At 40.8% G+C, this 12,994-nt stretch overlaps 1 protein-coding gene across 5 annotated transcripts in view; it reads right to left on the minus strand.

Annotated features, from left to right (window-relative positions):
• The window catches only part of FBXW11 (F-box and WD repeat domain containing 11), a 121,788-nt gene that overhangs the window by 5,230 nt on the left and 103,564 nt on the right, over positions 1-12,994 (minus strand). For all 5 annotated transcript variants that reach the window (XM_026510968.4, XM_026510965.4, XM_026510966.4 and 2 more), the window contains 6 exons: positions 12,757-12,875; positions 11,477-11,726; positions 8,681-8,799; positions 6,614-6,724; positions 5,478-5,556; positions 4,250-4,435 (listed from right to left, as the gene is read on the minus strand). In XM_026510968.4, the coding sequence (XP_026366753.1) occupies positions 4,274-4,435; positions 5,478-5,556; positions 6,614-6,724; positions 8,681-8,799; positions 11,477-11,726; positions 12,757-12,875 (840 nt within the window). In that variant the 3' untranslated portion in view covers positions 4,250-4,273. The remainder of the gene's footprint in view (positions 1-4,249; positions 4,436-5,477; positions 5,557-6,613; positions 6,725-8,680; positions 8,800-11,476; positions 11,727-12,756; positions 12,876-12,994) is intronic.

Genomic DNA, 12,994 nt, shown 5'->3' on the forward strand with positions numbered 1-12,994 from the left:
TATAACTGTGGATCATAACAAGGGCAGTTGTTCTGAGATTCCCAAAAAAAAGGGCAGGAGGAAGGCCTAGAAGAAGTAACACCAGTTTCCTTTCCACCACAGCCAATGAGAGAAACACCATTGGTGATCACTATTTCATTTTTCAACCAAAGCAATCTTGTTTCAGGGCACTTTAAAGTAATATATAAAAGTTGTCCAATTTGTGAAAGTTTACAATGTTCTAAATTTCACCTATTAAATATGCCAGAGAGGGGAAACATACTATGGATGTCTTGGATTTTATCACGTGCCTCTCTAAACTGAATATAAAGACAAAAATACATATCAAAACTACAAAAGAGTTATGCTTAAATTGTTCTCGGACACACCTATTCCCCTGAACCTATCCATTATTGCAGAAGCTCAGCTATACTGCAATTGTCCATGTCCTATTTTATGTGCTTCCCTTATGTGGAAAAATATAAGCAGAGGCAGGATGCAGCTGAAGCAATGTGCAGATGAAAACATATGGTTTAGAAAAGAAAAACAATACAGTAAGTTTAACAAAAGATGTGCAAGGCTTCTACACGATAACCTGCAAAATACTGGTTCAAGAGAAACTGAAGACCTAAATAATAGAGAGATATACCATGTTCATGGATTGGAAGACTCAACATTTGTTAAGATGCAAATTCTCCCCCAAAATGATATTATGATTCGATGCAGTCTTAATTATAATCCCAGCAGTCCTCTTCACAGAATTTAATAATCTAATTCAAAACTGAATGTGAAAATCTAAATAACCTAGAATAGTCAAAACAATTTTTTTTTAGGCTGGAAGATTATTATACACTATGGCATTGGCAAAAGGACAGCCACATAAATCATAGACTTAGAATAGAGTCCAGAAACTGACCTACAAATAAGGGGTCAAATGATTTTTGGACAAAAGTGCTAAAGCAAATTCTATGGGAAATGAAAACTCTTTTACTCAAATAGTGCTAGAACAACTACATAGCTATTTAAAAAACCAAAACAAAGCAAAACAATACCGATGACGTTCTTACCTCACACCAGACACAAAAATTAACTCTAATTGGATCAAAGACCAAAATGTAAAAGCTTTTAAAAATACAGAAGTTCTAAAATATGCCGGTCCAAATAGTAATTACTACCTACATGTAGCTATTTAAATTTAAAGTTAAGTATAATTAAATAAAATTAAACATCCAATTAAATTCAATTAAAATATAATTTAAAATTTAATTCCTAAGTCACACTGGCTACATTTCAAGAGCTCAATAGCTTCAAGTAGCTACTGACTACCATAGTGGACAGTGCAACTACAGAAAATATACACTAATCTAGTGATAGAAATCAGGTCAATGTTTGCTAAGGCTGGGAGGGGTCAGGCTTTGACTACAAAGGTGACAGAAGTGAACTTTAAGTGGTAATAGAAATGTTCTTGATTATGGAGGCAGTTTCAGGGATTATACACATTTGTAAAAACTCATCAAACAGTACACTTTAAATGAGTACAATTATTACACAAATTGTACCTCAATAAAATTGATTTAAAAAACAGTAACAGGGGCAGAGCAGAGGGAGACCTGTACATCTAGGTACCTGTCTATGTAGGGAATCTCCCTAGTGCCTGACCCTGCCAGTTCAGATATTTATTCCAATTTTTTACTGAGTTATTATCTTTATATTTGCTGAAAATGACTGCAGGCATACACTATAGCTGTACACACACTTGTCTATTTAAGGGCAAATTCTTATGTGGTCTAGGAGAAAAAACACAAATAGGTCATTTGGCCCTGGGTGTCACTTGCCCAACAAACATCAATAAACGCTTACAGTACACTTAAGCACTCCACTGAACACTGGAGTTCCACAGTAAAAGGAGCTCCTCAGCACTGGGAAGGAGACAGGCATGCAAACTATTTCAGTATCAAATAATAAATTAAGCCAGATGAAATAAAGGGGCAAAGGTGGGGTGGGGGTGTCTAAAAGCCATAACACACACAAGGGGAGGGAGATGGTAGAGGGCTGCCCTACTATAATGTAATCAGAGAAACCGAATTCAGTCTGGTTGCCACACTAGGCTTTGGAAGGGAGTAATGGGAGACTGGGACATGGGGAGGGTGGGTAGTGAGGACAGAAGGTAACAGCTGGATGCTGAAACTGCTGTCAGCTAACTGAAGTAGCTGAACCTCGATCCTGAAGACAACAGGAAGCCAGTAAGGCAAAGGATGGCAGTGGCAGGGCTTAAGGCGATCCTCACTGAGAGCAGAATGGAGAATGGGAGAGGGAAAGGAAAGACCAGGAGGGAAACCAGTTTTCATTTGGGTCCATTCCTCCTTCCCTGTATCTTCCTTAGGACTTTTGGGAAGGGAGGTTGAAGTGGGGAGGAGCAATCACTCAAGAGATCCTTGCTTTCTTCCCCTATAATTCCCTATAGTATCTATTTTAAGACTCTATTCAATAAATGTAGTAATTCTGCCATAAGCGTTTTTCAACTTACGAAGAATCTATCCAGAGAGAAAGTAGCAAGGCAGATGATCGCTATCATGAGAATGGTATGCACACACTTGGGACCAGGAACAGCAGCCATGTGTGTGGCTAACAGGCCATGACTGCTCACCTCCCACACCCAGGCAGACACTGACAACCCATCACAGCACTTATCCCGTCGGGGTCCACAGAGGGTCCCAGAACCCTTCCAAAGGCAGTACTCCAGGCAGGCACTGCTGATCAAATTCAGCTAGCGGAAGAAAAAGCTTATTTGCCATTCCTGATGCAGACCCTTGGTTTATCACTAATAGATGGCACAGGGGCAAGACTGGAGGTCAGCAAACTTTTCCTCAAAGAGCTGTATAATAAATATTTTAGATGTTGCAAGCCCATATCGTCTCTGTGGCATCTATTCACCTCTGCCAATGAAGTATGAAAATGGCCAGAGGCAACGTGTAAACAAATGAGCACGGCTATTATAAAACTTTATGTATGGGCACTAGAATTTGAACTTCACATAATTTTCATGTGTCATGAAACAGTATTGTTCTTTTAATTTTTTTTCAATTATTTAAAAGTATAAAAAGCTATTCTTAGCTTGCTGTGGTAGGAGAATAAAATCAGGCAGTGGAACAAATCTGGCCTCTGGCTATAGTCGCCTGACCCTTGGGTAAGACAAACTTCCTGGACATCTGTGTTTTGGGTCTTAGAGTCTTAAGTAAGAAATATTAGAAACAATGCTAACTTGGTGATCTAGGAGCCCTATCTTTTCATCAAAAAGAATCTCACAATTCTGCACATAAACTTTATTTTAACGGACGGGAAAATATATAATGATCAAGAGCCACTAAGTATTAAGTAGTACTTTAAAATAAATATGAATTTTATTAATCAGTCTTTACATACACACACACACACACACACACACACACACACACACACACACACACATATATATATACACACACACACACAGCAATACAGATAGGTACAAACATATTTATTCCATCTGCAAAGTTTAACATGCACAGAATTTATTGGGCCCCATACAAAATTTTCAGAGTTGGAAATACTGCTCCAGATGAATAGGGCCATCGGTTCCCAGGACACAGCCAAGCAAGGCTTCTCATCCTCTAGGCTGGACACCCTCAATAATCAAAACATGCCATCATCAATGGTTACAATGGCTCTAAGTCCTCCTGTAACCAGAGCAAAGGGCTTTGCTTCCAGAGCACCTGTTGTGTCTAATGGATGAAGAACGGGTTTTAGGGGCTCTCCCAACAAACACCTTTCTTTGATCCCTCTTCTAGTGAACGGCAGTAATGCGTGGATTATAATGGGGGCACAGAGGGGAAATTCTGAATGTTTGGTTGATGGTGATTTTTTTTTTTTTCAAATAAAAGAACTGAGAAACAGGAAAGAGAAAAAGGAGATTCCTACACCCCAAAACAGAATTTGAAGGACTTTACCTGTGTTAAATTGATATGACCTGGGAAACCATTTAGGAAAACAGTTTTAAAAAACAGGAATCACGCTGTCTGCCAGTGCGAAAACCCACAATATGTAGGATTCCAATTTCAACCTTACTTTAATGTGACCATAAAGATCTAGCCTGACACTGGAACTCTGCAAAGCTGAGGCAGCTAAAAACACTAAGCACCTCGGTACCTATCAACGGGGAACCCAAATCACAACACTGCCCCAAAGGGGAGGTGAATTCAATGAGCAAGGTTAAACATGGGGAGGTACTCACCTGAAACGGGTAAAGTGCAGACTGTTATCTGGAGATGTAAGTGTATGTTCTGGAGGGAGAACGGGTCTCGTTCTGAGCACTGGGAGGCACATTTAAGAAATCCCAAATCAAAATAGTGTCATCATGGGAGCTGCTGATGATCTGAAATTCATCAAACTGTAGCCGAAACACACGTCCAGAATGTTCCTGTGAAATATAACAACTAGATGAGTAAAATGAGACCTTTACAATCCCTCATATCTCACCATCAGTGATCTGGTGCAGGCTGGAAATGCAGCTACTTATTCATGCTTTCTAAATAATGTTCCAGAGCTTACTGACCTTTGTCCTTCACCCCACTTTGGCTTCTCCCTCTAAGCCTTTGCTTTGAGTTCATCTTTATATCTGAGATCCTTGCTCATTAATATGTCAAAGAAGAAAAACTAAGTGATCGCTTCACCAAGGATCTTGGAAAGGTAAACAATATTAAATACCCCTGCTTGATACACTGTAAAAGGCAGAGCCAGAAGGATAATGTCTTTAACATTACCAAGAATATCTATCTCAACCACAGCCAAAATCAAAATTAATGGTGAAATAGAAGCATTCTCATTACAATCAAGAAGACAACAAGAATGGCCCTAACCATAGTTCTGTATGTTCTAATCACTGCAAGAAGCAAAGAAATAAAAATAAAAGGTAAAGCTACTGAAAATAAGAACAATCTATCAATATTTTCAAACAACTGTCTCATTAATGGAAAAAAAGCAACCAGACCATTAGAAATAATGAGCCTGCCAAAGTTGCTAACGCAAGATTAGCATATAAAAATAAAATATTTTTATATGCCAAAGCACTAATCCAGACAATATAGACTGAGGGGGAAATTCCACCATAATAATACAAACATATGCTGTATTATAAAAATATAATGTAACCAGATACCCATATCAAGAAATCTCCCAAATCTATAGGAAGGAAATACTCTATGCGGAAACCAGTCCACCTACAAATGACGACACCTGCTTTCACATTTTAAGTTGTATTAATGCTCCCTAGGGAGGAGCTAATTATAATGTAAACGTCAATTATTCTCTGATTTTGGCTAAACAAAATGAACAAAACTGTGCATTTCTCTGAAGGTACACTGTGGGATATGCAAGCTTTCCTGTGATACACCTAGGCAGGGCTATCTGCAGGTAGCCAACCTCCAGCGCAAGAACCGCTCCCATTTCAACAGACGACATACCACCAACGTGCGCAAACACAAAGTGCTTGCTGGGGCTCGAGGGTCAAGAGCAGCTTGCAAGTCCCAAACCTTAATTTTCCTGAAAAAGAAAAGGAAACTGCAATTAGTAGTGCATCTGAACACTATTAGAAAAGCTAATGGAGAACATGCTTATGTTTTTATAAGTTATTTAAACCAATGACACTTGATTTTGGGTAAAATAAGGACCTCCACATTCTCAGAATTGCTGAAACTGTGAAGAAGTATTTTTTAAGGGAGACAAGAAAACAACTTCAGGCTATCTAAATTCAGTTCCTGATGTGATAATCTATGTCACGAAATTCATTAATCAGGGGGCTCTCTGGAGCTGAGTAGGTGCTGCTGACAGAAGCTAGGGCTCTCTGTGAAATTCCACGGATACCTTTCTTCAAACTAAGCAAATGCTCTAAGTTAATAATAGGAGCATAAACAGACCAACTAGTCCGTTAGTGAAGTATACATAAGGTCACCTTGAAAGGTTTACAGTTGCCATTTGCTCATTTAAAAAGTCATGAGGCTTTTTAAAGAGTATTTGTTCAATTAACCAAAAGGGGAAAGGAAATGTATCATTGAAAACACACACACACACACACACAGCTGGCTTAATTTAGGGCTAAGGCAAAGAACTGAATTCCTGCACAACCTAAGCTACTCCCAAAGTTTATAATAATGGTTAAAAGTGTGGGGCGCCTGGGTGGCACAGCGGTTAAGCATCTGCCTTTGGCTCAGGGCGTGATCCCGGAGTTATGGGATCGAGTCCCACATCGGGCTCCTCCGCTAGGAGCCTGTTTCTTCCTCTCCCACTCCCCCTGCTTGTGTTCCCTCTCTCGCTGGCTGTCTCTATCTCTGTCAAATAAATAAACAAAAAATCTTTAAAAAAAAAAAAGTGTACGCACAGGAGTTACAGAGGCTCTGCTCCTGTAGGAGCTGGGCCAAGAGCCGGCATCCTTCTGGGCCTGAGCGGCCTGACTTGAGCGGGCGGTGCAGTAGCATCCGCCCTCCATTACACAGAAAGGCTCTAACACAGAACCGGCACATACACAACTGCTAAATATACAGCGCTCGTCTTCCGTCTAGATCCAGTGACAGCAGCGCATTTCAAAATCTGAAATACATACCCATCATAGGCCCCACTGACAATCCTCTTGTTATCAAACCGGATGCATCGGACCAATTCTTCATGTCCTTCTAGGACTCTTAAACAGGCACCACATTCGATATCCCATAGCCTTGAAAGTAAAACAGATCTCTGTGAAACAACTTCCCACGCGATTCACACTACCCTGGAGTTCCTCATATCTGTCCCATACGTGATTTTCACTCTCCTGGACTTCTTTGTGTCTATCTCACTCCCAGTCCATGCTATCCATGCAGAAAGATATGTATGTATATTTATACCATTTGTATATTTTAAAGCACTAATTTGGGGGACGGCTGGCTGGCTCAGCTGGAAGAGCGTATGACTCTTGACCTCGGGTCATGAGTTCGAGCCCCACGTTCGGTGTAGAAATTACTTCAATAAATAAATAAAAACTTTTTTAAAAAAGCACTAATTTGGATAGAAGCCTTCTCATTGTATTTCCTTTTATTCAGTTTTTTAATCACATGCATGTATTACTATTTAAATAAGATCAACGAATAAGAAATTTCAATTATATTTAGTCCCTAGGCATTCTCTTGATGTCTGACTTGGTGAAACCATGTAGCCAAATGGTCTAACAAGGACTTTTCGGGGGGAGACAGGGATTGTAGGCTGTAAAGAAGAAAAGGCATGTCTGTGTGTGGGTCGGGGGAGGATATAGGATGTACAGCCAGGGGCGTTAGGCTTCCACCCCAGGCACTTCTGACCCGAGTCCATGAGGCCCACTGAAGTTGGCACCAGTGCACCAGCAGGGTAGTCTCCCTCTCCTGAGGCGGCTCAGGGACACCCCTTCCTAGATAATCCTGCATATTAGGGCTGTCCAGTTTACAAGGTCACAGTGGGAGCCTCTCATGAGGTATATGAAGCGTCTCAGAAATATAAACGCAGAGACTACATCCAGCCTTTATCTTGGCGTATGATTTATATACAACTATTCTGAAGACTGAGATTTTTACGTTTTCCTATTATTGATTTTTCTACATTGTTTGCAAAAAGAAATCATAGCAAACTAAACATGTATAAAACAAAGTTAGCAAACTAATTCTGTAACAACCCTTTCTTAGCTTCCCTACCAGTAGCTCTTCCTATCCGCCCCATGAATATTTTCGCACAGCCACCCTCACAAATATTCTCATTAGTGTCCATGACGATGGCTTCTCTAACCTACTGTGAACAGAGCCATTCAGCACTGCCACTGACTCCAAAGTGGTCCCCTCTATAAACTATAAAGGAATATACATTATTTCTCTGTAGAACCTCAGAGAGCCCAAAGAGAAAGTTAAGGACTGTCACCTGCTGCAACAGTTAAGGAATACAAAGTGCCAAGATTCAGGTTCTCACTTGACTTTTATAACACCTTAAAACTTAAAATGATAAAAGAAAACGCACAGCAGTTTAAGCTCTATTGTTGTGGTTTCATTCCCTCCTTCCTCCCTTCTTTTAAAAATTATCTTGAAACCAGTCTTTATCTTGCCCAAACATTAAACAATTTGGTTATAAAAAAGGTACTGGCATATGTTAGGACAATGCGAAAATGATTAAGGATTGGTAAATAGATATTTAAGGGAAGTTCTTAATAAATAAAATGTTTAAGGATAGTCCTATTTATTAGAAAGCGAGGTCATTGCTGAGGTCATTGAGCATTGGGAGGAAGAAAGGGAGATAAAATACAAGACAAAACAGGAGTGGGTGATTCTGTAATGCAGTCTTTGTGCGAGACAGATAAATAAAGTACACTCCTCCCAGCTGTTAGCAAGGGAGACAGGAACTACAGGTAAGGAAAAGTAGAAAGTCAGGCCAGAGTGCCCTCTGTTCTGAAAGGTTCTGGTATTAAGGGATCTTGGGTGGAACTGATGTTATAAACCATGTGTATTGGGAGAATCCGTTTACCCGTTTCAGTATGCAGAGCCAAACAGATTAAAATAAGTTTCTTTTTTGAAGTATCTCCAAAGGCTCGGAGTCTTTCAAACATCAGGACTGGGAGGGGAGTCAAAAAATATGGCAAAAATTGGCCTGCCCTGTCAGCACACCAACTTCTACCCACCTTATGGTATTATCTGATGATCCGCTAACAACCAGCCGATCCCTGTACTGGAGACAGGCAATGCCTCGCTTGTGCCCATTCAGAGTACGAACAAATTCACAGGTACTCGTGCTCCAGACCTGTAGAACAGATTAGCAATATTTTAAGAATAAATGCAGAAAAGTCCCCTCACAATACACCTTTTTAAAAAAATCAGAGCTCCTAAGAATGACCAAAATACTTGACTATAAAATATGGTTCTGAGGCTGGGGGACAGATTGGCCAGCATACAGTTTTCTTGGCTGCAGAGTGATAAAACAGGAATGAAACACAGAGGGAAGCTGTGAAGTCTCCAAACCTTGAGATATTCACAAAGAGAACATCTCCTGGATGGTTCAGACATTCACTTGCCTAGAAGGAAGAGCGTGGGCCAGATTTTATGTTTTCATGCCAGCTGACATGTCAAATCCAATGTAACTGATGTGAAAAAGTTTCACCTTTCACATCCTCCTCTTTACCAGCATAGTTTCTTGAACAGCTCCATTTGTTTTGACACATCACTCCTAATATTATGTATGTGGAATAAATAATCCCTCTTTTGTGAAACCATCTGCAAGACTTAGATGTTCACAGACACACTTAATATATTACAAGCCAAATAAGGAGACGCAAAGCAACCAAAGTGCCCTGAATTATTTTACCAGCTGCATTTGTAGTTGAATAGGATAACTAGATATCCACATGCAAAAGAATGAAGTCGGACCCCTAACTCACACGATACACAAAAATTAATTCAGAATGGATCAAGGGCCTAAATGTGAGAGCTGAAACTATGAAACTCTCAGAAGAAAACACAGGAGTAAATCTTTGTGATCCTGGATTAGGCAATTGTTTCTTAGACATGACAACAAAAGCACAAGTAAGAAAAGACAAAAATTGATAAACTAGACTTCATCAAAACTGAAGTCGTCTGTGTTTCAAAGAACACCATCAAGAAAGTGAAAAAAGAACTCACGGGATGGCAGAAAATATTTGCAAATCATTTACCCGATAAGGGACTTGTACCAGGATATATAAAGAGCTTTTACAACTAAACAATAAAGAAAACGATCAAATAATTCAATTTTTAAGTTAAAGATTTATATAGATGTTTCTCCAAAAAAGATATAAAAATGGCCAAGACACACCGAAAAGATGCTCAATATAATTAGTCACTGGGGAAATGGAAACCAAAACCAAAGATACCACTGCACAACTACGAGGATGGCTGTAATAAAAGAGACAGACAATAACAGGTGCTGGCAAGGATATGGAGACACCCTCCAGGCTGATCTTATGCAACAGCTGTTTTGTAAAAAGGCCCAAACCCTCTTGACTTGAGACAGTGATCTCGTTCCAATTGGTGTGACTGAGCGGTGAGTGAATGACTGCATACAAACCCTACTTGTCCAGCTTCCAGACCACTCAATCTAAAGTTTGATGCTACCTTTGTGATTTGTGGGGCTAGAAACTAGACACTAGAATGCTAACTAGTGCTGCTCATAAGAAGGTTTTCTGAGCCAAATCCAAGCACTCGCATATTGCTGGTGGGATTTTAAAATGGTGTAGCCACTTTGGAAAAAAGTTTGGCAGTTCCTCAAAATGTTAAACCCAGAGTTACCTTCCAAGAGAACTGAAAATTTATGTCCGTGCAGAAACTTGTACACAAATGCTTATGGCAGCACTGTTCATAACAAATAAAAAGTGCAAGCCACCAAAATGTCCATCAACTGACGGGTGGACAAACGGAACGTGGTACATCCACAGTGGAATTTCGTTCAGTCGTTAGAACGAACGACGTACTGATACATGCTACAATATTCACGGATGAACCGTGAAAACACTGCACAAAGTGCAAGAAGCCAGACAGAAAAGGCCACATATTATATGATTACATTTACATGAAATGTCTAGGAGAGCCAAGTCCATGGACAAAAAGTAGATGAGTGGCTGCCAGGGACCAGGGGGCTGACTGTCAATAGGTATGAGGTTTTTACAGAGGGCAGTGAAAATGTCCTGAAACGAGAGATGGCTAACCAACACTGTGACTATACTAATGGCCACTGGATCGCATACATGGTGAATCTTACGGTATGTGAATTCTATCTCAATGAAGTTGTTATAAAACCAGAAGCTAACATTAAAACAAGTTAATATGGATACTGCAGCCAGTGCACCTACCACATCCTGTGAATCACCCCGGACTACAACTGTTCATCTCATGCCTGCCACCCACCACACGCTGAGCTTCTTGAAGGTAGGGAGGGATGTGGCTTATTCATTGTCGTATCTCCAGCATCCAGCCCAGGCTCTAGGGCATGGCAGGTTCTCAAAATTAAGTAAATAATGAATAAATCAAACCTCAGCTCTGCCACTAACCGGCTGTGTGGTCTCCAGCCCAGTTCTTCACTCTCCGAGCCCCCGCTGTAAAATGGAGGCAATACCTACCTCAACAGAGTGCTGGTTTTCACAGTAATGAAAAGCTCCTAGCCCAGAGTATACACGTTCCACAGGTTAGTTCTCTTTCCCTTAAAAATGTGATCGACAGTGTCATTTCATGCAAAAGAGGGCTGCTCTGTATCCTGGACCCATGACCCTTTCCTCCTACCTTGCCCGTGATTCCAGAAGCATGAAGAATGGGACTGCCTCAAGAGATGAAGCACAAATGGAGGAGAATAAAGATCTTGCCAGGTACCAGGTTGGTAAAAGCCACCTCTATTTTCTCTGTGTTCTAATAGGGACAGGAGTAAGCAGAGTTATGACCGAAGACACACTCACTTTGATGGTTCTGTCACCAGAGGCAGACACGATGTATTTATCATCAAAGTCCACTACATTGACAGCAGCGCGGTGGCCAACCAGGACACGGCGTAAAGTGATATCGGTGGCAGAAGCCATGTCCCACACAGCGATGGAGCGATCCTTGGAACAGGTCACCATCAGTCCGTTGCTGAAGCGTAAGTGCAGTACAGCCTCGTTGTGGTGGATCAATGTGTTCAGAACTTCACCCGTGTTCACATCCCAGACTCTAGATGAGAACAGAAAAGCCCAAAGTGTCCTTGTTAAGACAACCAGGAAACGAGTCTAGGGTCTGTGCCCTGGGCCCATTCTTAGTAGTAGGCTGGAGAGGTATAAGCTTCACTTGTATTTGGTGACTGGGATCTGACACCTCAAATCACGCTTAAAAGGAGCCCCCATCAGCAATTATTCTATTTGCTGAGAAGTACTGAGAGGGCTTCAAAAAAGGAACAATCCTGGCTCTGCCCAGGTTTAGGTTTATTTAAAGTCGGGTATTCAGGGACAGTGCTTGTACACTTGTGTTGAGGACAACAAAATGATTCTTCAACTAGATGAGCTCCGCAGGGAGTCTGAGATGACAGGGGAAGGCGTTCACTTGGCAGCTGGGGAATTGAGGACAGTTTCCAAGCTTAAGGTTCTTCTTGATCTTTGACAGGCCTCTGAGTCTCTTATTTATCCACTGCAAACTAGAGACTGTAAGTCATGACATCTCATCAATTTCCACACTCATCTAGTTACCCAGCTGCTTTATGGACAAAGCCAGCATCCCAACTGCTTCATCCATGATATATACAGGGTTCTCAGGGGCAGCCCTTTCACGCCATAGCTTTTCTGTAAACCCAATCTCCCAAGAGGACAAGTTCACACACAGCAAAGGAGAAAAGACGCAGGCTTATATGGCAAAAGTAGTGGCCTAGAAGCATTGAGTCCGAGAAAGGATACTAAGCATGCTGGTGACTTTTTCAAATATCTGGAGCATGGTCTCCCAGGAGAAAGCCAGCCTAATACTTGGTAATGTGCTTTTATATGAAAGTACACTGCCATTTCTGTAACATACAGCAACAGGAACAGCACCTACTTAAGAGAAGTTAGCTTTGCAGCCTACTTTGTTCAAATAAACCTACACCTAAAAAGTGGTTTTGAAATACAACATAAAAACACATATACAAAGTATGTGTGCGCTTCTACCAGAAAAGGTGCAATCTCAGTCTTCTCATGGAAGGTATGTGAGTTCAGACCAGTGAAGCCAAATCACTCACCTCACTGTAGAGTCTGAAGAACCAGTCACAATGACACGTTCATCATACTGGAGACAAAGGACAGAGCCAGTGTGTCCTGTTAACACTTTCAAACATTCCAAGCTGGTTTTATCCCAAATCTATTGAGACAAGATCAACCACAAAGAGTGATTTAGTGTATCACATTCTGATAAATGTGTTTGTCTCTGAACTATAAAATAAAACAGACCTGTGTTATAGTAAATAAGAGCAGTTAAAC

This window comes from Ursus arctos, unplaced genomic scaffold, assembly GCF_023065955.2.
Source record: "Ursus arctos isolate Adak ecotype North America unplaced genomic scaffold, UrsArc2.0 scaffold_15, whole genome shotgun sequence".
Classification (NCBI taxonomy): Eukaryota; Metazoa; Chordata; class Mammalia; order Carnivora; family Ursidae; genus Ursus; species Ursus arctos.